General features: G+C 36.2%; 1 protein-coding gene across 1 annotated transcript; it reads right to left on the bottom strand.

Annotated features, from left to right (window-relative positions):
* Positions 1 to 23,229: 23,229 nt before the first annotated feature.
* mafba (MAF bZIP transcription factor Ba) lies at positions 23,230 to 27,106 on the bottom strand. Its single transcript, XM_067371384.1, has one exon. The coding sequence runs from the start codon at positions 26,765 to 26,767 to the stop codon at positions 25,571 to 25,573; it is 1,197 nt and encodes a 398-aa protein (XP_067227485.1). The 5' UTR covers positions 26,768 to 27,106; the 3' UTR covers positions 23,230 to 25,570.
* Positions 27,107 to 27,775: the final 669 nt, after the last annotated feature.

The raw sequence follows: 27,775 nt of genomic DNA, 5'->3' as shown, positions 1-27,775 counted from the left end.
TGGACTCTAGAGCAGTGGAGACGTGTTCTCTGGAGTGATGATTCACCCTTTTCTTTGTCTGGAAATCCGATGGATGAGTCTGGGTTTGGTGGTTGCCTGGAGAACAGTACTTGCCTGACTGCATTGTGCCAAGTGTAAAGTTTGGTGGGGGGTTGTTTTTCAGTGGTTGGGCTTGGCCCTTGGGTCCAGTGAAAGAAATTCTTAATGCTTCAGCATACCAATACATTTTGGATAATTTCATGCTCCTAACTTTGTGGGAGCAGTTTGGGGATGGCCCCTTCCTGTTCCAACATGACTGTGCACCAGTGCACAAAGCAAGGTCCATAAAGACATGGATGACATGTGGAGGAACTTGACTGGCCTGCACAGAGTTTGCGATGAATTAGAGCGGAGACTGCGAGCCAGGCCTTCTCACAAAACATCAGTGCTTGACCTCACAAATGTGCTTCTAGAAGAATGGTCAAAAATTCCCACAAACACACTCCTAAACCTTGTGGAAAGCCTTCCCAGAAGAGTTGAAGCTGCAATAGCTGCAAAGGGTGGGCCAATTCCATATTAAACCCTACGGATTAAGAATAGGATGTCATTAAAGTTCATGTGCACGTAAAAACAGGCGTCCCAAAAGTTTTGGCAAGTGTGTATATATATATATATATATATATATATATATATATATATATATATATATATATATATATATATATATATATATATATATATATATATATATATTTTTAGTATTGTGTTTTATTTTATATAACACATTTAAAAAAAAAAAAAGTTAACAATAACAACACTTATATGTGGTCTTTGGTCTAAAATTCGTAATGTTTAATTGTCTTTGATTGTTTGTCCCACATTTTCCCAGTTTTAACTAAGTTTTGCCATTTCTCACTATTAAAATAACAATTTAATCCTTCTGACATTAAATTTAAGGGAGTGACTTTTTGACCACTTGATTAAAAACAGATGAAATCTTCTTCAACGGTACAATGAGTGTGTCAACACTTACATTGATCTTGACAAATTAAATAACCATCAGGGTAAACTTTTTTTTTTCTCTCTCTCTTTTCTTTTCTATAAAAATCTGATCACTCTAATACTTGCTGTTCATATTGAGCTTCAAAGAAGTTTTTTGATAATTGTCCTGCAAGGCAACTTTCCCCCCCCAAAGGCAAAATAAATGTATAATAACTAAACAAATACTAATAGCGAGTTAACTAATCTGACTGGTAACTATAGTGCTAATGAAATATCTAATAGCATTAGCTAGCATCATAAAGACGATGACGGACACAATCAGAGTGAGATCCGTAAGAGCTGTGTGAAGGAACACATGCAGCCGTGTAACTGATCATGTGTAGATGCTGCTGATGTGTGTCTGTTCTCGTGTCTGTGGCAGCTTTCCATCTGGATCCAAAGAGGATAAATCTATGCTAATCCCACAAGTGATGTGTCATGAATATGGAGTTTAGCAGCTGAAATCCCCAGGGAAGACGTCAGCTAATAATAGATACATATACAGGCAGACAGGGAAAGAGAAAGAGAGACTAAAAGAATTAGACAAAGAAACAGCCATATGAAAACAAATAAAAAATGACAATGAGAAGTGAATACAGTACAGGAGAAATAGAGAAGAGTCCAGGAAATGAAGGGAAAAGGAACAACGTTTTTTACACCCCTTCATGGTGGGAAGGGAACACTATTCTTAAGTTTGTTTAACAAAAGTTCCCTTACAAAGCTAGAATAAGGAAATTATGTGGTGACCAAAATAAATCTCAGTAACACTTTAGTTTAGGGTCCAATTCTCATTATTAAAGGGTTAGTTCACAAAAAATGAAAATTCTATCATTAATTACTCACCCTCATGACGTTCCACACCTGCAAAACCTTCGTTCATCTTTGGAACACAAATTAAGATATTTTTGATAAAATCCGATGGCTCAGTGAGTCCTCCGTTGACAGCAAGTTATTTTACACTTTCAAATGCTCAGAAAGGAATTAAAGATATATTTAAATCTTTTGTTTCTAATCAGTGGTTCGGATCGTGTATCAAACTGCCAAAGTCACGTGAACCATTGAAATTACACTTATGACATAATGAAGCCTTGTTTACTGAAATCACATGACTTTGGCAGTTTAATACATACTCTGAACCACTGATTCGAAACAATAGATTTGTAAAGCTTCAAAGCTTCATGAAGCAGTGTTTTGAAAGCGTCCATCACTAGATATTGTTGAATAAAGTCGTTATTTTGTTTTCTTTGGTGCACAAAATGTATTCTCGTCGCTTCATAACGTTAAGGTTAACCCATTGTTTTAAATATGTCTTTAGTAGCTTTCTAAGCATTGAAAGTGTTAATTATCTTGCTGTCAATGGAGGCCTCACTGAGCCATCGGATTTTATCAAAAAATATCTTAATTTGTGTTCTGAACATGACCGGTGTTGAATGAGGGTGAGTAATTAATGACAGAAATTTCATTTTTGGGTGAACTAACTCTTTAGCTAGTTGCTTAACATGCACATTACTAGGATAGTAATAGGTTTTAGGATATGTAGGATATAGGTTTTAATAGTTTAATAACTTTTAATAAGTAATTAGTGGTTTATTGAGGCAAAAGTCATAGTTAATGTTTAGTTATTTGTGAGAATTGGACCCTAATTTAAAGTGTGACTAAAATGTCTGTTCAAAACACTGTTTATTCTCTCAAACAAAAGATATTAATGCTTCAAGAATGCTTTAAATTGATCGAATGTGACAGTAAAGGTGTGTATAATGTTACAGTGGATTTCTGTTATTAATAAATGCTGTTCATTTATATTCAGAAAACAAAAGGAACAAAGAAATGTATCACGTTTCCACAAAAGAAACATACATTTTAAAATATATTACGGTAGTAAATAGTTACAAGTTGTAATCATATTTCACAATATAACTATATTTTACTATATTTTTGATCAAATAAAGTCTTTTCAAAAACATAAAAAAAATTACCAACCCCAAACTTTTGAATTGTAATGTAATAAATAGTACAAAGCAGTCAAATACATGGATTTACACTATATAGGATCAATATTATAATGTATTTACACTAGTGTATATAGGCAAATTTGTTGGATAAGGTAATTTCCACTAACTTTCCCACTATTGCTCAGACATATCTTTAGTAAAAATATCATTACTTCTATTTACATAGAATAGTGTGAATAGTGTCAGTAAAATAGTGTAAAAAAAAAAAAAAAATTATCAGTAGAGCTCTATTTAATATTTATTTTTATACTTTTTAACTTTTTTTACATAAATACATGAAACAAGAAAAAAAGAATACACAATAAACATAAGAAATGGGCATTCATGAGACATTCATGCACTCTTCAGAGTGAGTATATGCTCACTTATAAATGAAAGTTTCCAGGTTACATGTCACTCTTTCACCTATTTCCTCTCTGTAAATTGTGAAAATCCTCTGCTGGGAAAACCAAGTTTATTTGGCCTTCAGGTGACAGCAATGCATATTTTCTTGATCTCTCTTTATTTATTATTCTTTTTTATCTGGATGTATAGGCACCCATGTGCATGACTGGTGTGAATGTGTGTGCAGCATGTGCATGCGTCAGACAGCAAACAGGTCGGACGGGTTATTGAGGAGAGATGCACCCGGAGGGGAAGTACAGAGAGATATGGGGGTAATGGAAAGAAAAAAAAATGGAAGGATGGGAAACGAATAAACATCATAGAGGGAAAGAGAGAGAGAAAGGAAAATAAAGGAATGGGATGCAGGTGTTGAAGAATTTTTGATTTTTCGTAATCATGGACAAAAAGTTTGCTAAATCGTTGCAGTCTGATCTTGCTTATACTGAGATGAACATGTTGTCATTACTGAGCCATTAAGATCAAGCTTTTACTGTCTTAATAGCGAAATAATGAGTGCTATTTAACACCAACAGATGTTGCAGACAGATGTTTTTATTTTCTTAAAAGGGGGAAATTGAAGATCTCTAACACCTTACAGTTGAATGACTGTGTATAACTGTGTATCTGAAACAGACATGTGGGAGTCTGAAGTTCAACCAAAAATTGCTTAAAGGGATAGTTGGAAAAAAAAAAATGTCATAATTTACTCACTCTTGTGTTGCTCCACACCCATATGACTTTCTTTCGTTCACAGAGAGTGTTCTGTTTCATAAAGGTGCTGTTAAGCTAAAAAAAAAAAAATGAAAATAATAATAAAACATGCTTATTGCTATATTTAAAGTCTTTTGAAAAGCCTCTTCTTCACTGAAACTGACTGGTCCCACTTTATATTAGGTGGCCTAATCTTACATCAAAAAAAGTACAATGTACTTTTTGTGTTCAAATTTTGTTGCAAAACACTGTTGAGGTGGGATACAGGTAAGGTTAGGGACAGGTTTGGTGGTATGGGTAGGGTTAAGGGTGGGTTAAGGTGTAAGGGATGGGTCAACAGTCTAATTATACATGTAATTACAGAAATTAATACAGATGTAATTACATGTAGGTATTTTTTAAAATATAAGTGCAATGTAAAAACATGTATGCACACAATAAGTGCATTGTTTCAAATGATTATTTTAAATGTTGGTATATAGTAGATAAAGACAACTAATATAGTGGCACCAACTTACTTAACTCAAAAATGGTTCTTCAAGAGACACTACACCATGTTTAACATCAACAATGTGAAGAAACATCAGCAAGAAAGAAAGAAAGTCATGTGGGTTTGGAACAACATAAAAGTGAATAAAAGTAGACCAAAGTTTCATTTTTGGTGAACTATTCCTTCAAATAAAGTATTTTTGAAAGCAGAAGTCAAGTTGGCTAGTGTAAGAATATGAGTCACGCTAAATAATTCTTTCTCTGACTACTCCGTCATGTTCATTCTTGTTAACTTAACCAACAAAAACTTATATAACTCATCTAGGTGTCCTGCACACATGCACAAGCTTTTGACATGCTATTAAAATCGGATCTTTTCATTTCCTAGACACATTTACTGTAATAGCTTCTTGTTCTTCTTGCATCGGTGTCTTCAATTACAGCAGAAACATGTCTCTCTGCCTCCTGAGGCCTGGGGCCTCTGGGAGAAGCCTGGGCCTGGATTTGGAGCCAACGCTGGGTTGGGTTCAGGCCCCTGGAGGCCCAAGTGGAGAGGGTAGGGGAGCAGTAAGCCACAAAGACGACGCTACCTCAGATCACCTTCAAAGAGCTTCAACTCTCCAAGGAGAGAGAGAAAGAGAGAGAAGGAGGGCTAACCGTGTGTGCACTCCCTCCCTCCCTCCCTCCGCCTCTGGCATGCGATCAGCACAAGCGTGCATGCACTTGCCCTTCCTAAAGTGTAGCACGGTGAAATAATTTGTGGGCCGCAACAGGGATCCACAGTGCAGATGACACAAAGGCGTACTTGTGTTTCCTGTAGATGCTCTGGAACAGGCTGATTCAATGCAACAGTGATAATAATTCTCTCAGATATCAAAGGAACCAACTACGACACTCTCTCAAGAAGTTCAGGAGGTCTGGATCTGCATGTGTGCATGTAAAAATTGTCTCTGCACAGGAATATATGTGTGCATATGTGTGTATGCATTTGTAGTGACAACAAAAATAGTTAATTTTCTCTATACAACTGTCACCCAGTCAGTGGTTCTGCAGGTCTGCATATGCATTTGGCATGCACACGTTCGAGTCATTGTTTTTGCATGGTGACATGCTTACACATAATGCATATGTTGGAAAATGCAAATATTTGCATGTACATTTTTTTGTGTGTGCCAAAATCAAAGATACCATCTACACTCCTCAAAATTTGTTCATGCATATTTATCTGTCACTGTGTTGTAAAGTAAAATGCTTAGAAAGAAGCATGCATGTGCAGCAATAAGCTTTTTCAGGCTAGTGAATGTATATTGAAGTTAGTATGTGCATGCATCACTGGTGAAATTAAAGATAATATCTATGACCAGTGTTGGGGGTAACGCATTACAAGTAACTTGAGTTAAGTAATCAGATTACTTTTTCAAGTAACTAGTAAAGTAACGCATCACATTTTCAATTTACAAACAAAAATATCTAAGTTACTTTTTCAAATAAGTAATGCAAGTTACTTTGTTTTCACATTTATTGACTGACAGCTCTCCTGTCTCCATGTTGAGAGAAAAAAGGTTAAGTGCAGAGGTGTTGTGTGCAATGTGTAAACATGATGGTTATTGTAGTTCTAGAATAAATGTAAACATTTACTCATCTCACTTGCATGAAAACATTCAGTATTTCTCAAAATGAATAAAAACAGTGAAATGCAATCTCAGAATTTTAAAAACTTGTAATAATTAACTATATTGAATTACACAAACCTACTTTATGTATTTAATCTCACTTTAATCTGACCTACAATGATCCAGTTCAACCACACTAATAAACAAAAATGGCTTTAGATTAGATTTAGAAATAAATGTTGAACTTCCTTCTCCTGTATCTCTTCTTCTTTAATCCAGAATGGCAGCACAGCTGAAAGGTTTGTTTGAGATGTGCCCTTTAGTGTACTGGCATAAATGCGTTTCTTTCAACCTGAGGCTTATTCATTTCACTTTTGGTGTAAATGGGCTTTAACATTTGCCCCCCAAAAAAAACAACAAAAAAACAAGCAATCCCAGTCCAAGTGAGAAAAAGTAACAGAAAAGTAATGTAACACATTATATTACATTTTCATGGAGTAACCCTATATTGTAATGCATTACTTTTAAAAGTAACTTTCCCCAACATTGTCTGTGACACTCACTGTGTGACCCATGCAGGCCTGCATCTGCATTTATGTATATACTGTATGTACGTGTCACTTAAGTAACATATTAACAAAAAAAGCATGCATATGGTAGAATGTGGCTGGTGTGCATGTATATATGCAAGAGACTGCATGCAAGTCTATGCATGAACTAATGATGACATCACATATATCAACTATCACACTCTCTATGTCAACTATGTCACCCATGCAGAAGTCTTGTAGGTATGCATCAGCATTTGTGCATGCATGCATGTGCATTAAGTGACATACTAACGGATATGCATACACAGACTTGTGCATATGTGTGTGTGCAGGCGACTGCATGCATATGTGTGCATGTATTAGTGTTAAAATCTGCCTATGCCAGAATATGAGTGTACAGGCTGAAGCATGATGTGTGTATGTGCATGCATTGCATGCATATGTTCATAGTGAAATCAAAGATAACAGCTATGACACTCACTCTAAAACTGTGTCACCCAGCCAGTGGTCCTGCAGGCCTGCATTTGCTTTTGTGCATGCACATTTATGTGTTGCTTGTTTATAGAGGAATGTGCAGGAATGGATGTACATGATGGTGCATGTGTATAAAATGCGTGTGCATGTGCTCGTGGGTGTGTGTGTGTGTGTAGGACCTTGAGCTGTGCTCTGGGTCAGCAGTTTGTTTAGCTTCAATTAGAGGCTCTGTCTTCGTCAAGGCAAGCGTGAAGGAAGAATTAACATGCAACGGCAGATTCCCACCAGTGTGTCATTACACACGCCATCTCATCTGCAACAGCTCCACTGTGAGTGTGGACTATATATATGTGTGTTTGAGTGCATATCCATTGTTTAGAAAGTTTCCCCTCTTCTTGCTTCTTCTTCTTTTTTTTTTTTTTTTTTTTTTCTTTTCTTTTTTTTTAGTTTAAATGCACTTTTGAGTAGAAATGTACTCTTACAGAATTTAAAGGTGATGTGTGTATTTTTTTGTTATCATCCTCAAATATCCTCATATACACAGAGACCACTATTATTTCTGTCATTAGCAGGTTGATTTCCCTACAAAAAAGTGTAAACACTGTGACTCTGTGGCACTGGAAACTTGTTTGAAACTTGTTTATTTTTGCTAATCTTTTCGGTGTCAGTAGAGGTGTAGAAATTACACTTCATCGTTAATTTAATAACACATTTTGCTCACAGTCTCTGTGCTGTCAGTCATGCTTGGTTTAAGAACTGCGATCTTCTATGACAAACAACATTTCAACTTATTACACATATGAACATTAATAGAGCTGAATCCTGGTAACATACTGTAAATCTAAACTCTAGAGACTGCTGTTTGAAAAAGGATAAGACAGGGACACTCTCTCTTCCCTCCAAACTCCTCTCCATTTCTCTCCCTCTTTTTTTACTCTTTTTTTCCCCACTTTTTCACTCTGACCACAGTTCTGCCACAAATATTTCCCTTGTTCGTCCTCTGTGACTGGGGATAGAGCACACTTTCGTCCAGAACAGGAAAAAGCAGCACAGACACACACTCAAAGCTCTGTGCGTTTGTAGAAAAACAGCATGTGTTTATCTTATAAATATGTTCATGAACCTTATAGCTTGCTCTGAAAATGCAGTTTGAGTACATTGCGGACCCTGAAGACCAACTAAAACAACACATTTACCACACTTGTAACATCAATTGAGTTTTTAGCATTTTACAAATAAAAATAAAGGCACTTCTTATAGTCTACTGTTCATCTGAATTACCTAAACATTTAAAGGGAACCTATTAGGCCCAAAGTCTTGATTTTGTTTATGTTTGAATGTTCAAAACACATTATTTTTCCTATATTTGACATTGTTGCAGCACCTCTCTTCCCAGTCTGTTAGTAACGCTCTGGGGTGCGTTTCCCAAAAGCATTGTTAGCCAACTAACATCGCAAGTTCCATCATTACTAACATAGTTCAACGATTTGGTGTTTCCCGAAACCATAGTTGAAATGATCATTTGCAAACTGCATCGCAAACTGGAACGACAGCTCTTGAGCTGTGGTTAGAAGCATAGTTTCTTGTTTTTATGACATGTGGATTTTATAAATCCTTATCTTGAGCAAAAATAAGCAAGCTGACATTAAGTACAATGTACATCTTTTATTTTGAATATATACAAATGTAATTTACATATCTTAGTTTGTCAAAAGATTTTAAGCACCGTTTTTGAAGAGTGCACATGTGCATACATGCTCTATAGTACGTAAGAACAAGCCTATGGTTGAATCTGGAAATAAAAAAAAAAATAACTGAGAAAAATGGTCCTCAGATTCCATGTCCATAATTTATATTTTTTTTAAAAATCAAGCATTAATTTGATCTCAAACGGATTCATTTAAAGAAGTTATTACTCCACTACCAACATCATTCACCAATGTGGTTTTGGGAAACAGTATGGTAGTGAAGCAGTGAGATACGTCATTGTATGGGAAACGCACCCCAGTTTAGTTCCTGTCTCTTTGAAGCCCCTCCTTGGTCAGCTGGATCAGTGTGTTGTGACTGGTCAACCACTGTTGACCAATTCTGTTTGGGAAATAAATGTCTCGCCCCTTACCATAACCGTGAATTTCAACAGACTACTAACTCAACCAGGCTCCGCCCCTTTAATTTGCGTACGCCTTGGGTGGGAATTATTTAAATGAGTAATATTTTGATGGGTTCGTTCCCAGGAGAAAACTACAATGGAGGCATTTCAAGGAGTTCAGAAACAGTGCAAACTGATATAGAGAATAACTCCCGCTGGAGTGACTGCTCTATGCAGTTTTGCAACTTCTATAACTCTGCAGACCATTATCATGCTCAAACAGCAACATTACACACTGAAGAAAGATAGTTAAAAAAAATAATAATAATAAAAGCAAAAAATAAAAATAAAAAAGCAAAATAGGACCACTTTAAGACTTTGATATACAGTATTTTGCCCATTTAACAAAGTCACTTTTTTTTTTTTTTTTTTTTGGTTATGATCTTAATCTTTATAAATTTAACATATATTCAATACTTAATATGGAATTTAAGGTCTCAGAACCCCAGGTTATAGAACCCGGATATTTTCAGATTTATGTATATACTATAAAATACAGTGGAATTTATTCTACTGTATTTTGTTCTACTGTATTCACCCCAAACATAAACAATGTTATTATCCTTCACCACACCTTAATGTAAAGTCCATAACTATTATCCAGTAGATGTTTAAACTGGTAACATTTTAGAAAGAAGTTCAGTTTGATAAGATTAGTGATATAATACATCACTTAACATGAACTAACAATGAAAAACACTTCTGAAGCATATATTAATCTTAGCTCATTTCAAAATTTACTAAAACACTATTACATTCAGAAGTTATTCAGAAGGTAACACTTTATTTTACAGCGTCCTTGTTACACATATTGCATGTAGTTAATGTAGTAATAACTATAAATTATGCATAATTACATACGACTCACCCTAAACCAAACCCTAATCCTAACCCTAAGCCTGTAGTAAGTACATATAGTTAATTGTTATTACTCAGTACTTAAAAATATAATTACACTGTAAAACGGATAAAATAAAATAAAGTGTAACCATTATATCTTTTAATATTATTTAATAGAACTGATATAACATGAACTAACAATGGATAATTTTATTTTTATTAATTTCTATTAACGTTTAAAAAAAAATAATAAATACTCGATAACACTTTATTTTAGTGTCATTGTTGCACGTTACATGTAGTACAGTAGTAATAACTATGTATTATAAATTAACTATAAATTAACTCTAAACCAAATCCTCATCTTAACCCTTTCTATAAAAAGTACATTATTACTCAGTAATTACAATGTATAATTACAATGTAATACTGACACCTTAAAATGAAGCGTAACCAAATACTGTAACAAATGCATTGCTCATTGTTAGTTCATGTTAGTTAATGCATTAACTAATGCAAACTTATTGTAAAGTGTTTCCAAAGTTCACAGAGTTTATAAAGTTAATTTCATGATTGCAGTTGTTTTTACATGTACAAAATAAATGTTTCTGGGCCCACAAAGAATGCGGAAGACTGTCTCAACAGAGCATGAGGGTTGACACAGGAACAGAGGAGAGCACGATATCCTATTATTAAGGATTCTGACATGATCCAACCCTTCATGGCATAACTGAAGAGTTCATTTGAGCACAACTGTCCTCCGGGGTTCGGCTGAGCGGGGCTCATAGTGTAGCAGTGTTGTTCTCTGCAAACTTCGAGAGGGGAGCCCTTCCTGACTGCGTATAAATAGGCAGATATTTTTACCCCACGGTTTTTGCGCTAACCCAGTGCTGTTTGATTAGAGCTCTGCTGGCCTCTGGCAGACACACTTTTTCTTCCCTCTCCTCCTCCCTGGAGAGCAGGGAGAGACACTGGGTGAGAGAGTTAGACTACATCATCCCTCCAGATGCATCTCTTTAACAGACCTCCAAACACAAACAAATTCACACGCAGTTCAAGGATTCTGCCCTGCAATAAAATCATGTTCTTCATCAGTATTTTTGTCCTGATTTCCAGTAAATGTATCTAAACACCCTTAAAATAAAATAAATTTACTTGAGAAGCAAAGTTGTGTAAGATAATAAAATCAAATAATATATCTTATCACAGCCGGGTTCGATAGACAACTCATAATAAATGATCGTAATACTTTTTGATCATTGCAAAGCCAATATCCACTATATCTGATAATTTAAATATATATATATATATATATATATATATATATATATATATATATATATATATATATATATATATATATATATATATATATATATATATATATATATATATATATATATATATATATATATATATATATATTTGTTTGTGATATTCAAGCCGACATCACACTAGATTTTGCGCAGATGAAACTTCTTCGGACACTGTAACGGTCGTGATATGACGTCACGCTCTGCAGGTTCTTTTTTTCTAAGCATGAATTCAACATATAACAAATAGTAATTCATTCAAAATGTAAAAATATACAACCTACCCGATTTACTGCAAAAACATCATTCTTTTAATTCAGCCAAGAGGTCACGCTGTGACGTATCGATCTTCTACTGGTCACGTCTTCACGTGATTCGAATTTGCAGGTCAGAGTTCACAAAACTTGAAGTTTGAAATGCAGCAAAATGCGAAACTTTTCACATGAGCTTGTGTTTGTGGTCTGACACATTTGCATGTGTATGAATGGAAGTCAATGGAACGAAAAGTGTAGTATGACCAAAGTCCCTTTAAGACAAGTAATTTCACTCGGTGGCCATATTTGAAATGCTTCTTGGGCATCCAAGTGCAGCTCCTATCTCTTTGAATGGGGAAACACCAAATTCTCCAACGCTGTTTGCCAAGCTTTCGATTAAATTTTCATATTTGAAATCACCAATGAAATCTGACAAAAACTGTCTCATAAATGTTGTTTCTAAACGCTCGAATAATGACAAAAAACTGCATTTTTTTTTCAGGCTGCATCAAGCTAATGACCTAACTGATCATCTGACTGCTTCTATTGGAACCGTTGGAATTATAACTACAGCTGCAGTGACACCATGACTTTACCAATCGGCAATTGGCTCTTATTTAGAAGGCGGGACTTATTCCGCCATATTGCACATTGCACTTTCTCCCATTCATAATAATATGAAGCACCATCTTTCTATATATAAGGTCTTTGGTGTGAGTCTGTGCGTTCCACATAATAGGCTTAAATTTAGGCCTACTTGACAGATAACAAGACATGATGTTAAAAAAAATTAAAAATGTAAAAAAGCAGATACAAGAAAGCAAAACATACATTACCTTTTTAAATGTTGGGTTTGGTAAAATGTATTGAATGAAGTCTCTTCTGCTCACCAAGGCTGCATTTATTTGATCAAAAATACAGAAAGAAACAGTAATAGGCCTACTGTAAAATATTATTACAATTTGAAATACATGTTCTGTTTTCATATATTTTGAAGCCATTGCTCCAGTCTTCAGTGTCACATGATCCTTCAGAAATCATTCTAATATGCTGATTTGCTACTCAAGAAATATTTCTGATTATTAACAGTGTTAAAAACAGCTGCACTGCTTCAGATTTTTGTGGAAACTGTAATCCTTTAATTTGGGATTTTTTGATGGATAGAAAATTAAAATGTTAAAATTGAATATCCGGTGGGTTTTAGGCCTGAAGAAAATGTATCTTGTTTTTCTTGGACATTTATATTTTACTGGACACCAGATAAATTGATGAGTGAGACAATCAAATCAAATCAAATCAAGCAAAGCTTATCAGCTCATATCTGATAGTTAATCTGGAATTTCGCACGAGGGTGAAAGATTTCCCCACACTGATTTCGCAACGAGTTGACCAACACGTGACCAACAGAAAGCTTCTTGATTTGGAAGTTACTTCTCTGTAAGCTGTGCTACATTATTGACAATAGACAATGGACCTTTTTGCCTGCAAAATTTTGCTAATTTTTTCAGCTTACATGTCACAGTCATGGCTAGGACAAAAACTCAGATTGAAGCTGCAGTGATGTTGGTTTCTAGTAGGCGTTTCCTCTGAACTACACTGAACTTCCTCTGAACTACTAATTTACATAAAGTTCAACTCTGCAATATAAAAAATTAGCTGTGAACTGATGTTCATGTCAAATCACTTGGTGTTAAGGTACACCGAAACTTGTGTATGTTCCCCTTTCGCCTAATTCCACATTTTCTTCTCATTCCCGCCATGTATAAACACAGCTGAAGTCAAATGACCCACAACTTCTTGACACAAACCCAAACTGACCAGCTGGTGCCACCTTTCTTTTGAACACACAAACACATATAAACAAACAATCACACACCGTTACTTCACTTTTACGCATATCAGGATTTCAAAGTACATTCCATTTTAAATGTTGTTGTTGTATCACCCCGAAGAAAACTTTGCCTTAAGTTTAAAATTTGCCATGTAAAAAATACTATTATGTCCTGATCTAGAGAGTTGGTAATCGATTTGTTTAATGCAGTTCTGAAATTAACTGGCTTTATGTTGATCCTTGTGAAAGAGAAGTACAGTACATTTTAGCAAAATTCTAATAATATACTTAGAATATACTTCAGTGTATATATTCTTATACTTCAACTCTAAAGTGTCTGGAAATTAGGATTTTTACATGTAATTTTATAATTATTTTAAATGTTTTTGAAATATGGTTACAGTGTACTGTTGAACGTATTGACAAGCATTTATGGAAAACTAAAATATACTTAAATATAATATAATTTCAATTAAAACTTGTATGTCATGTTTTTTATTAAATATATTTGTAATTTCACATTTGTAATGATGAAGTTGCAATTTAGTACATTTAGGATATATTAACTTTAAATGTAATATCAAATAACACCCTATTTAAAATCATAATCAACTACATGTGCTTTAGTATGTCAGTCAACACATCAAAATAAGCAAGACACAAAATTAAAACGTATGTACTGTACTTTAAAGTAAAACATTTTGACATTCTTACCAGTGTTGCGTAAAGTTATTTTTAAAAGTAATGCATTACAATATTGTGTTATGCCCTAAAAAAATAAATAATTGCGTTACATTACTTTTGCGTTACTTTTTCTCACCTGGGCTTGGCTTGCTTGTTTGTTTTTTTAACAATGACAAAAAAAGTTATACTTTTGGCAAATGTTCAGGCACTTTCACACCAAAAGTGAAATGAATAAGCCTTAATAAGGAAATGCATATTTACACCTGTACAGTATAGAGGGTGCAGCTCAAACAAAAGAATCGGATACAGGAGAAGGAAGTTCAACACTCTCAATCTAAAGTAATTTTTGCTCATTAGTATATGGATCATTGAAGGTCAGCAGCAAAGACATTGGTTAATAAAGTGAGATTAAATATATTTGTGTAATTTAATATAGTTAATTATTACAGGTTTGCGTAAAATTCTGAGATTGCATTTCACTGTTTTTATTCATTTTGAGGAATACTGAATCATTTTGTGCAAGTGAGATGAGCAAATGCATGTTCACATTTAGTCTAGAGCTACAATAACCAACTCAACATGTGGACAGAAGAGCTGTCAGTCAATAAATGTGAAAAAGTAACTTGCGTTACTTATTTGAAAAAGTAGCTTTGTTGTAAATTGAAAAAGTAATGTGTTACTGTGACGAGCAGGGCGGGCGAGAGCCGTGAGGGAACGGCGCGAGGTGCTGTGACGAGCGCTGCCCGAACTGCGAGGACAGCAGCGAGGGCTCCCCGACAACATGTCCCTCCTTCCTCCCGGTTTCGGCACCAATGTAACACGGTTAGTGGATGTGGGAAGAAGGAGGCGGGAACCGGCGAACATTCAACAAAACTTTAATCTCAAAATAAACAAAACGAAAGTAATGCCGGCAGACCCTCGCGGACGTCTGCCGGTCACACAAACATTATAAAACATAATGTAAAGTCCAGGCCTGGTCCTCTCTTATCCTTCACGGTCGTCGCTCCTCCTTTTATGCCTCCGGAGCTCCTCCGTGAGAGACTCGAGGCCGGCGCGCCTCACAGGTGATGCTCATTATCACTCGCGCCACCGGCCTTGCGCCGTTCCCTCACGGCTCTCGCCCGCCCTGCTCATCACAGTTACTTTTAATAGTTAGGCCTACTTAATAGTAATCTGATTATGTAACTCAAGTTACTTGTAATGCATTGTAATGCATCCACCATTGATTATTACAGAGTACTTCAGTGTGTTCAGAAACATAGTCATGAATGTCTACTTCTTTGAAATAAATTTAAGTGTCCTTTAATTTCATTAACAGTTTTTTAATGCTTTGAAGATTTGAGATGCACTACAAATGCACAATCAACACAATTAAGAGCACTTCTTTTTCACGAGTGGTGTTATGCAGCATATGTGTTGGTTGGAATGCTGCTGTGCTTCTGACACCTGTTAACTGTCTCCTCATCAGTTTGAGACCATTGCTGTGGGTGGGCCACCAGGCTTATTAGTTTGGGGGGAAAAATCTACTTTTCATAATCCTTCAAAATAGCATAATCTCTTTAATCCTTTCCCCTGTGTAATCACAATCTGCCCAAACTTCATGCACAATTCAGGTCAATCCCGCTTGCACTGGCTGCTGAACACATGAGGTAGCCATTGACTGTATGAGGTTGAGCACAGTTCATGACTCAGATTATTGTTTACACAGAGATCCATGATCGTAGGAGTGGTCAGACTTGCTCTGCTGTGAGAGTTTCAGCTCAGTTTAGCCAAATTTAATTCCAAATGCTAGGGTAAAATGGGGTAAGATAACCATCCAATTTCATTTTTTTTTTTTTTTTTTTTTTTGACCAGACCATTAGATGGCACAAAATCTAATCTCGACACATTTAGTTAATACCTATCCTCTTCTTAATTGTGTCTTTTCTTCTGAATATTATCATGTGTCAGATTTAGTCATTTGTTAAAGTTTTAAGGTTCATTGTTGAAATTTGGTGTGAAAATCTGTGATGTTGTGTTTTTGTGTCTACTTGTTAATGACAGATTTGTGGACTCATTGATGTTTTTAGATTTGTAAAATAAAGAGTATTGTTTTTATTTTGAAGTGAAAAGATTAAATAATACCCTGGATGGCCCCCTCCAGAACTGGGGCAGAAGGACCTGGGCCGCATGTTCTTACTAATTCTTTGGTAACACTTTATGGGGAACAATTCTCACTTTTAACTAGTTGCTTATTAGCTTGCATATTGGCTGTTGATTAGTACTTATAAAGCACATATTAATGCCTAATTCTGCATGACCATATTCTACATCCCTAAATCCTACCCCATACCTAAACTTAAATGCTACAGCAACTACCTTACTAACTATTAATAAGCAGTATATTGAAGCAAAAGTGGTAGTTAATAGTGATTATGTGTTCCCCATACCACAGTTTTACCAAATCTTATTATTATTTAAACATTTTATGATTTTAATTCACATTGCTGCTATTATGATATTCCTATTACTTATTTCCCAATACCAGAGTGGTTAGTGCTCCCTCAAGGCTAGGACTATGGCTCCTAACAAATAAAATAAAACAACTTAACAACAACGTTCACAATTTTAACCAAATATAGTAGCATAAAAAACAATAAATCAAATACAATCAAAGACAATAACCATCAAAGAACAATAATTTGACATGAATAATACATAAACATTTTATATAAACATTTTATATAAAATAATAATAATAATAATAATAATAAAGAAACAAAGGAAAGAATGAAGGGGAACCCCAGGTCAAGTTGCCAATTCACCTATAGGCAGTCAGTGATCTTTCAGGTTCCACTGTTACACCTGTAGGTGTAACTGTGTTAATGAATGAGTCATTGAATCATTCACTCAATCAGTTTTTTTTTTTTTTTTTTTTTTTTTTTCTGAAACACCACCACTACTGTGTGTTGTTCAGAGATTGACGAAGTCTGCTTTGGCTTTGGCTTTGGTTCTTTGATGGAGCAAAAATATACAGTCTCTGGAAATATTATGTCTAAAGTTACTCAATATAAACTTCATCTCATCCAATCAGACTTCAGAGTTGTAAAATCTGTTTCATTAATATAATTTAAATGTAGAGATTTAAGATTAAATGGAAAACCTAATATGGTGGATGAAGCTTGCTCATGTAGATCAGTGTGTCTATGTGTCTGTGTTAGTACTGCTTTTGTTTTCTTTCTTTAATTGGTCTTGAAGCTTTACACTTCCAAAGCACTTGCAGATGTTGATGGTGATGACCATGGTAACAAAACCTAAAACACAAACACATGCAACAAACTATTGCAAAAAGATAGAGAGAGATGGTGAAAGCTTCATTAGCAAGTGCATAAAACACATCATTACATGTTGTAGTCCATGAATAGCACAAAATCTTCATCAGAGTGAGTGACGGAATGAATTAAAGGGATAGTTTACCCAAAAATGAAAAGAAAAAGAAAAATCCCATGATTTACTCACCCTCAAGCCATCCTAGGTGTATATGATGTATCTTCTTGCATATATCCTGGCTCTTCCGATCTTTATAATGGGGGGGCGTGTTTTGAAAAAAAAAAATGCATCCATCCATCATAAATATAATCCATAAGGCTACAGGGGTTAATAAAGGTGCGATGTATGATGCACGATGTAGGAATAGCGTAAGCTTAGATGCCTCTCGTGGTTTAAACAAAAATGGCTGGGCAACAAACTAAAGATCCTCTCATCTTATATCAAAATCCTCCAACATTTCTCTTTAAAATTTCTCATTTTAGACTTTTTTCATGACCGGTGTTTTGTTTTGCTCTATTCTCCGCACTTTCACATTCGTCAGCATGTCGTGCGTCAGGTCAGAAGTAAAAATATCTCTGGTTGTGTCTGAAAGAAGATAGTCAAACACCTAGAATGGCTTGAGAGTGAATAAATCATGGAATCATTTCATTTTTGTGTGAACTGTCTTGGATCAGTCAACAAATCAATCAATCTGAAATTCAAACAATTACCCAAAAGATGAAACTTTAAATGAGTTGAACATTTAAATTAATAATTTTCAATAAATTACATTTTCAGATTTATGGTGGATAAAACTAAAACGGTCTCACTAATCTGTATGTCTTTGCAAAAGCCTTATCTATAATTGTTTGATATGTCATAGTTTGCACGGTTCATAACATTGTGTCATAATAAAAGACTTTTGTAAGAACTGCAAGTGGCCAGGCTCCTGTCTTAAAGTTCAGCAATAAACGTATCTAGCACAACTGTATATTCACTCTATTTTGAGTTACAGTATATCTCTGAAATAATTGCTACTTATTACTTCTGGAAAATAAATTCTGACCAAAGTCAACACACAGTTTCCTCTAATTTCTTCAGAGTTGTCTGCAAAACACATCACTGTGCTGTAATTTAAGTGGCATACAGAATAACTGCAATATAAACTTTATGCCAATAGTCAAAAGTGACATTGCATCTAAAGACCAGATTTAAAGCACCAAATGGTCTTAATTAGTTACAAAAATGGACAATTATTGGAAAACCTATAGTCGTAAAGACAAGGTGATAAAACAAAAAACATTTATAGCTTTACTAAAGACATTTGGGGGCTTAAGATCGCTCATGCTTATATGCCAGAGAAGAACTTTCTCCCGGAATTGTTGAGTGAGGAAAATGTGTTTTCCTGTGATGAATGTCTGGCCTTCCTGCAAAAGTAACTCTCCTGGAAAATTGCTGGAGTCATGGCTTTACATACTGGAAGTTTGAATGTATGCACGTCACTTCATAAACTTTGATGGCTGAATGTAAACTGAATATGAAAGTACAGTGTTCATGTTGCGATTGATCAGTTTTGTTGAGAGTTCTTTTAGTTGTCCAGATGTAAACCAGATGCAATTAGTAAACAACTTGGAATATGTCAATAGTTATTGGTTTATATTCTGAAATTCCTCTTTTTAAATGTGCAGTAAAGTCTGCAGATTGTTTAATGAGGGGCAGTGTGCCGGATACCACTGATGTAAATGGTATTAGATAAGGGCTGCGTGCACATATTCCAGTTAGTGTAGATGACGAATGAGAATATAAATAGAATTTAAGAAGTGGCAAGATACCATACCACAACAATTCTGCATCCAGCTCAATTAAAACTCAAATTCAATTTCCTTTTTTTATTATTATTATTATTTGATAAAATAATTGTTATAAATGGGTTGACACTATTTACACAAACTCATAAATATAACATTTTTATGATATGGTCATGGACTTGTTCTCTACTGCTACACTACGGCTCTCGTGAGGAAGCCAAATTACAGAGATGCTGCATGTAGTCAAATGCTGAGTTTATACTTTGACAGTTAGACAGTTGTTATTACTCTTTTCATATATTAAAATTTTCAAGCCAATAGATATTTTGTGTTAGACTGGTGGAGATTTTTATTTTTATTTTTTTTCGTCCTGTTGAACTGTCTGTTGTATTAAGCCTATTAAATATTTGCTGCCTTTAAATAATTTCTAGAGGTTAAGTTGGGAGATCAGAAGTGAGGCAATAGTTTTAAGAAGAGCAAACGCACACAGGGGAATGATGAGCATGTGTAAACCACTGAGCTGAAACCAGAACAGCCATTCATTGACTAATGCACGTACACATGCATGTGATTTTCCAACTATTGGCCAAAATAAGACAATCTGAATAAGACATTTCCATGTTAATTTGTCTTGCAACAAATCAGTATGTTTTATTACACATTACATTGTCATAAAACTGTTATAACATTGTAGTAACATTGACACATCAGTGGTTGCCTTAAATAATCACTGCTGAATAACTACTAATGTGCAAAAATGCAAAAAAAATGCAAAAAAATGCAAAAAAAAAAAAAAAAAGAAAGAAACTTTTAGAGTGGCATTTAATATAGAGGAAGGGTCTTCAATGATTTGTCATAAAAATAATGCAGGAACACTGTTAACTGAGAAAGAAGCATCTCCTTGTATATTAGAGTCAATAATTGTATGAATTGTATGAAATGTGGCATTTTGTATATACCCTTATAATGTACTGTATTATATGCCCATATGTTGTGAATTATGTCAATTATTTTTCCAGATTTGCATAAAGGACATTTTTAGCAGGCCCATTAAAAATACATTTCATATAAATGAGAATTTCACGTCAATGTGTTGAAAACAGTCCTAATTATTTCCGCTTCTCAAACTGTTTAACTTTTGATATCAACTGAAATTAATTTGGGCAAATTATTTTTAGAGCATTAACGGTCCTTATATTGTAAACCCTGCTATATTGATGCATAATGTGCACAATTATTATAGAATTATACATTTTAATATGTAACTTTGCAGTCTTACCCATACTTTCAGCAGTTTATATGAATTTCTGAGCGACATATAACAGCTCTGTGAAGGCATAATGATATATAAATATTTTAAATATAAGACAGAGCAAAAGCGGTGAGTGTTGATGCTTCAGTGTTGAGCTTCTCCTTGGCCAGAGGACGATCAGTGAAATCTCTTCTGATAGGAGCATAAACTCATAATCTGATAGAAACATACACAGACTATGGAGAGGTTTTGCCTGTATGGATTTGTAAAGTGTACTCTGTAGGTACTCTATGACAGATATCATATGCTGCTATGAGTTTTGGCGGTAGAATGTATGTTTTTCACATCATTTGTAATGCTGTGTAAATCTGCATACGTACTTGGTTGCCCGTATCTGATTGTATGGCTGCTGGTATGTACTGTATGCCGCTGGTACGTTGATATTCTGTGTGTGATTTGGTCAGTCTTTGGTTGCAGACTTGTTGTGCATGCATGTGTAGTTTCATGTTCTACACAAGTACTTGAAAGTCATGCCAATAACGCTCTGGCTTTCAAGTGCACCGGGGTCAATACATCAATGTGTTTCCCGTTCTATCAATCTTATCCCTTTCTTCTTACTTTTACTCATTATTCATTCCTTCTTGATCCTCCCTCAACTGCATTTCTTTGTGCACAGTACCTTTGTACAGAGACAGAGGAAAACATAATAAAAAAATCAAGAAACAGCATCCCACTCTACAATGTACGGAAGATGCTAACGATTAGAATCAATAACAATTTGTGAGCTTATTGAACAAAAGCAACAGTGAGTGTAATTGATTTTTTTTCTTTTGACACTAAAATTTCATAATAATTGAACATTTAATCCTAAACAGAATGTAAAAGCTTGGTCTATGCGTGCACCTTCTTTTACTGCGCGATTATCTCTGTCAATATTTATAACGGTGAAATAGAATTGCAGCACATTTTAATTGATATTCTCATAACAGGGCTCACTTCGTACATCATTACACAGTCTAGCACATGGGAGTCATGTCTGATGTAAATACATCTAGAATCTGCTAAATGCATAAATGTAAATAAAAGTGATATAACATAAATGCAATTATTATTATTATTATTATTAGTAGTAGTAGTATTAAGTTATTGCCCATTAATGTGGTCTTTCATATAGGTTGCTGTGTGAGTTGTGCTCTTGGCTCAGGCCTCGGTTCTTTCGCCCTGCCCTTGAGATTGTGCAGACACATGGCAGATAATGTTCTGACACCAGAAACTGAAAACCGTCAGGAAATCCTAACAACACTCTCCCTTGTCCTTCTCTCATGCTCTGGAGAAGAGTGGCAAAGCTCTCAAAACAGGCTTAACTTGCTGTAAAGTCTGAACCACTGACTGCTTAACGCATCTGTTCATCCATTTCTGAACCCTCTCTCATGGGTTCAGAATGATGTTAGTTTAGAAATTAGTGCCTAATTGGATATTTACTTTCTCTAAGCATTTTTTTTTAATTATATTTTATTTCAATTAAAAAAAATAATAATAATAGACTTTTGTTGGTGGACAGCTTTTATTTTAAACCCTAATTCCAACGTTCATAGCCCACTGTTATAATAACAATAAATGTGTCTGTAGTTCAATTAGGCTACGAGCCGCAGGGCTAGCTGTCACAAGGGCTCTGTCACATCTCAGTAACTATTAGCTTTTGAGTCAAAAGTCCAATTGAACAAATTCAGGTTTTTTTGCTGACACCTATGTTAAAACTGTTTTAAATTAGAATGATTTGTGTAAATTCTGTCCTCCAACCTAAAATTAAAGTTGTACAACAAGCAAAGACAATAGAACTGTCTCTCTCTATCTCTCTGTCTCTCTTTATTTATTTATTACTTTTTGATAAGCAATAATATAGAAAGGTTCAATAGCTTTTCCGCAGTTAGACTTAAGTTATGTACCTACAGAAATTGGTTTAAAAATAAACCCAATATAGAGTGAAGTGACAACTGGCCCGAGCCTCCACTAATTACACATTAATTACATATAGTTTTTAGTATTACACTGCAATTACATATGTAAGCGCATGAACATTAACACAATAATTGCAAAATATAACTTTTAAAAAATATATAGAATTTTCCACGTGGTATCACACTGGCCTAAAAACGCATGCGTCTTTTTTTTTTTTTTTTTTTTTTTTTTGTTAAATATAGATATTACCAAAATATTCACACTAGTAGTTAAATTGGGTAGAAATATGAAAAAAAGTTTGTTGTATTGGGTGGCGGAAGGGTTAATTGTCCTGTTCCCACAGTCTGGGCTTTGAGCGCAAGGTCAAAGATCTCATTTTACCGAGCGCACGTGCGCGCTGGATTTCTGCTCTAGTCAGCACGCGAGACGCTGCAAATCCTGCAGGTCGCAACACAACCGAAGGCCTAAACACAGACCAAGAGAGAGGGAGACTTAGCACTGCTTCTGCTTTCAGCTTTCTTTCTTTTTTTTCCAAATGATGTAAAATAGCCTTAAAACGCCCTTAATATTTGATATAGCCTATTTAAATAACGCGCTCTAGCGTTTCAAACTTTAAAAAAGAAGACATGTCTTGGATTTATATTTTACCTTATTAAGCAAAGGTCTATATGCAAATCTAATGAAATTAAACAAAGTTTAATCCTCCACTACTGATTCCGTTATTAATAGTAAGAGCGCATTCCTGCATGTGGTTCGTTTGAGCTCAAAGTTCAGCAAAAGACAAACAACAAAAGCAACCCTTCGGAAATATCGTCCCTCCGTCGAATATTCAGTAAGCTTGATTGATGACTAATTGATTACTGGATTCCAGTTCGCGTGATAACAATGCGGCATACAGTAAAGCGAAATATTGCATAACTTGGACAGACACAGGAATTGACGCATAAAATGAGCTGCTACGAAATCAATGTCATTTCACTGACTTTAATAAGCAAAATAGGAAACCATTTCTTCCAAAAACAGCAAAAACGAAACAGAAACCAGCCTGAATGGAATAGTCCGAATTGAACTCTATTCTTTTTCCATTTATATAAACAGATTTGAAAATTGATCCCCTCATTATAGCATGAAATTAACAAACAAAACAACAACCCGCTGCTGCAGTTTTACATTTGATTTCAACACAGTTGAATCAGTAATAAACCAAAAAGATCGTTAAATGCATGACTTTTTAACAATATTTCTTAGATGCAAGCACCATGCTTATTCAATATGATCTGACAAGTTTGTTAATTTAATCATTAAAATAAAAACTATGCATCTGGCCAGCAGAACCAGAATCTCGACATAATAATAAAACAAAACAAAAACAGAACAATAACATGAGACATATAATTTTCATTTTGAGATTATGCAGAACCTGAATCCCTTATTTTTTACTGACCGGCAGAAAAAAAAATAAAGGAAAACATTTAACATTGATCATTGAAACTCTCCATTGAAATACATGCGTAGTTTTCATGTTAGGCAATAATACACAAACCCCTGATTTAGGAAGCCTACACCCTCGAGCTGGATTATAATAACTACATTTTGAAATGTTGGTTTATAAAACTGGCAGCTCATATAGCTCAAAAAAAAAAAAAAAAAAAAAAAAAAAGTTGATGAAAGTGTGCCCATTCGTTGAAATCCTATCCATCAAAAAGATACGACCTATAAGTATTACTTATATTATAGAATAGCAATAGATTATGCAACAGCCTGCATGAAGGGCGAAAAAAAACGCACACACACTCTTGTGTCTCGCTACAATCAGACATGACACTATGAGCATCAGTTCAAATGAAACGCGTGCTATTACTGAATGTATGTGAGCGGCATGTCTTCATTAAAGGCGGTTTCTGCCAAAACAAAGAAACAATCAAAAAAGACGAAATGAAAACTGCCAATACCAAAATCAAAAAAAGTGCGCTTCTTTTACAAAGTTTGCTTACTTTAAATGCAACTGCAAAATGCCCATTACTGGAAATCCCAAAAACATGAAACAAATCATAAAAAGTTGGAAAACAATCAGCTCTTCGATGTCGGTTTGTAGGTTTGCTGTTGCATATATTTACAAGTCCAAATGAACCCATACAATGAGCGACCGGAGAGCCAGTCTCATATCCCCAAAAAAGAGCTAAAGATCAAAAACATGCTCTTTATGATACATAATGAACAGAAAGAAAGAAAGAAAGAAAGAAAGAAAGAAAGAAAGAAAGAAAGAAAGAAAGAAAGAAAGAAAGAAAGAAAGAAAGAAAGAAAGAAAGAAAGAAAGTGTATAAAATAGAAATTATTACCATACATGTCCAGCATGCAGGATTAATATCTTAATGCAGATTTATGTGTTTGTTTTTGTCGTTTTTTTCCTTTTCTTTTTAATATATATCTTTATATAACCAAGCAGGCAATAAACCAATGAGATGTTGCATAAAGTTCCCCTGTCGCCTCACTCAGGCGGGTTATACAGGAGAAGTAGGGGAGGTTTTGCATATTGTGGCGCTCTCAACTTTTCTTGCCAAGTGAGAAAAAAAGTCCAAAGTTTCTCTTTTTCGCTTAGCACATACATAGTTTCGTGACTTTTTTTTCCCTTTTTTTCTTTTTCATGAACAACCCAGGTGGATAGAAAGTCTTAGTTGAAGGTTTTATCCTAAATACAAAAGCCAGTTCTTCGCTTTCTTTTGTTGTGAGATCTCTACGAAATGGGTAAAAGTACTACAAGCAACTAATCTACATTTCCCAGAAAACATTCTAACATGTTCTTCGTATTTTAGTTGCCGAGGTCGGTGGCGATGGTTACATATGAGATTATTATTTCTTGTGGATTATTCTTCTAATACGAGTACTGTGTTATCTGAATGAGCGTAATGTCTCAGTCTCAGGCATAAGAAGCGCACACTCACATGAAGAACTCTGGAGAGGACGGGTTGTCGCTCGTGGATCCTGCCTCACGGAACCCGTTCGCTCCGGTCAGTTTCTCGCACTTGAGTTTGTAGGCGTCTCTCTCTCGGGCCAGCCGGTTGATCTCTTGCTTGAGCTGCTCTACCTGGTTGATGAGCTGGGTCTTCTCGTTCTCCAGTACGTGCTTTTGCTGCACGCGCTTGAAGCGGCACGACTGCGCGTAGCCCCGGTTCTTCAGGGTCCGGCGTTTCTGCTTCAGGCGGATCACTTCGTCCTTGGTGAAACCCCGCAGGTGTCGGTTGAGCTCCCGTACGGACATGGACACCAGCTGGTCGTCGGAGAAGCGGTCCTCTACGTTCAGGCCGCCCCCCACGCCGTGGTGACCCTGCTGGCCCGGGTGGGCATGCGGGTGGTGATGGTGGTGGTGACGGTGGTGGAGCTGCTGGTGGGACCCGGGCGAGGTAGGAGACGGGCTGTCGGGGTCCTGACTGTGGTGGTGGTGGTGATGGTGGTGGTGGCCGTGCGCGCCGGGGTGACCTGGCAGGTCGTCGGGGTGATGGGGGATCGCGCCGTATTGATGGTGGTGGTGGTGCTGCGGCTGCTGTTGCTGCTGCTGCGCGTGGCCGTGGTGGTGATGCGCGCTCCTGTATCCCTCAAAGCCTCCTGCTTGCAGCTGCTGCTGCACATGAGGGGGCGGAGGGTGCCCGTGGGCCGTGGCACCGATCAAAGCCTCCACGGCGTCTTCGGGCGTCAGGCTTAACGTCTGCGGGTCGATCTGCTGCGGGTAAGCGCCGCTGGGCATCCAGTACAGCTCCTCCAGATGGTTCTTCTGTTCCGTGGGGCTGAAGCTCGGGGAGGACGGCACGGAGCTGCACGGTGTGCTGATCGGAGTGGAGGACACGGAGCCCTGCGGTTGGAGGCGATTGCACTGCCGTATATTGGAGCGGTCGTGCCCCGCCATGGCCTCTTTCTTCACCTCGAATTTCATTAAATCAAAGTCATTGACATATTCCAACGCCAGCGGGCTGGTGGGCAGCTCGGGCCCCATGGCGAGATCGGCGCTCATCGTGTCCCTGTTCTTCAGCAAAGTGTTTACCAATGTCGCAAAACCAGAATTTTGCCTTTCTTCCCCCTCTTTGCGCATGCAATATTCTGGATGGGTCTCCGAACGCGACGCGCTCGAGCGTTGGAGCATAAAGTGTCACTCGAAATGTTCGAACAGAGAAAGCAAAAAAACTTTCTGGACTAATGCACTGCAAAAGACATTTGCCTCATATGGACGAACAGACCTCGACAGCTGCAGTCTTTGGAGCCTTCTCGCAGGACTGGAGAAAGTCAAGTTTCTCTCGCGCGTCCCGTCGCCACACTTGAACTCAAAACATAAATAAAAGACAAAAATGAGTACCGGAGAAGGGCTCCCGTCCCGATCCCGGATACTCCAAAATATGTCCTTAAGCCAGTGAAGCAGCGTTGAGGTGGATGTGTGCTGTGTTTTTCCAGCTCTGCACCGCAGAGAGTTCAGCTCGCACTCACTCCTGAGTATTCAGACTGTAGCAGGACGCCAGACCGCTCTGTACTGTTATAGTCTACGCGCGCGTGACGTCAGAGGGGGCTGGCGACCAGTGAGATCTGTAGAATTAGCATAATGATCGTTGTTTGTGTGTTGTCAGCTGACGGGATGAAGAAAGCGAGAGTGGTATTTCGTGTATTGACTGATTGGATATGCGCGCCTAACGAGGAGCCGGTTGTTGTGTACTACAAAAAAACATGTACTCTAATATTCTAGTATGATATGTAAGTCATATTCTTATGAAAACATAGCCTCCAAATTAGTTTTACTGACCCTTTAAAATAGTTTATGACTGTTTTGTTTTAAATAAACAGCCTGCTAGACTGTAACATGGAACAGCAGGTTGTTACATCAGCCAAACTCTACGCGATACATAAACACAATTGTCATTAAATACCAATAATAGTAACGCTTTTATCTATAGTGTCAAAATTAGGCTACTTACTTAAACAAACAGTTTTGAGTCATCTCAATTCAACAAGTTTTCATGTAATTTACAAAGAACAGAACTTATTTATTTATTTTCCCCCCAAATTGTTTTATTACTTAGCATGTTTATTTAAATATATTATAAAAACATCATGAAGATATTCAAATGTCGATTATGTTAATGAATATGATGAAGTTTTCTGC

Source organism: Chanodichthys erythropterus, chromosome 20 (assembly GCF_024489055.1).
Source record: "Chanodichthys erythropterus isolate Z2021 chromosome 20, ASM2448905v1, whole genome shotgun sequence".
In the NCBI taxonomy this organism is placed as follows: domain Eukaryota; kingdom Metazoa; phylum Chordata; class Actinopteri; order Cypriniformes; family Xenocyprididae; genus Chanodichthys; species Chanodichthys erythropterus.
Note: the sequence above shows the minus strand (reverse complement) of the source record. Positions and strands in the feature narration are given on the sequence as shown.

Coding starts and splice junctions, on each gene's coding strand:
- mafba (XM_067371384.1), bottom strand. CDS start 26,767: ATGCTCCAACGCTCGAGCGCGTCGCGTTCGGAGACCCATCCAGAATAT.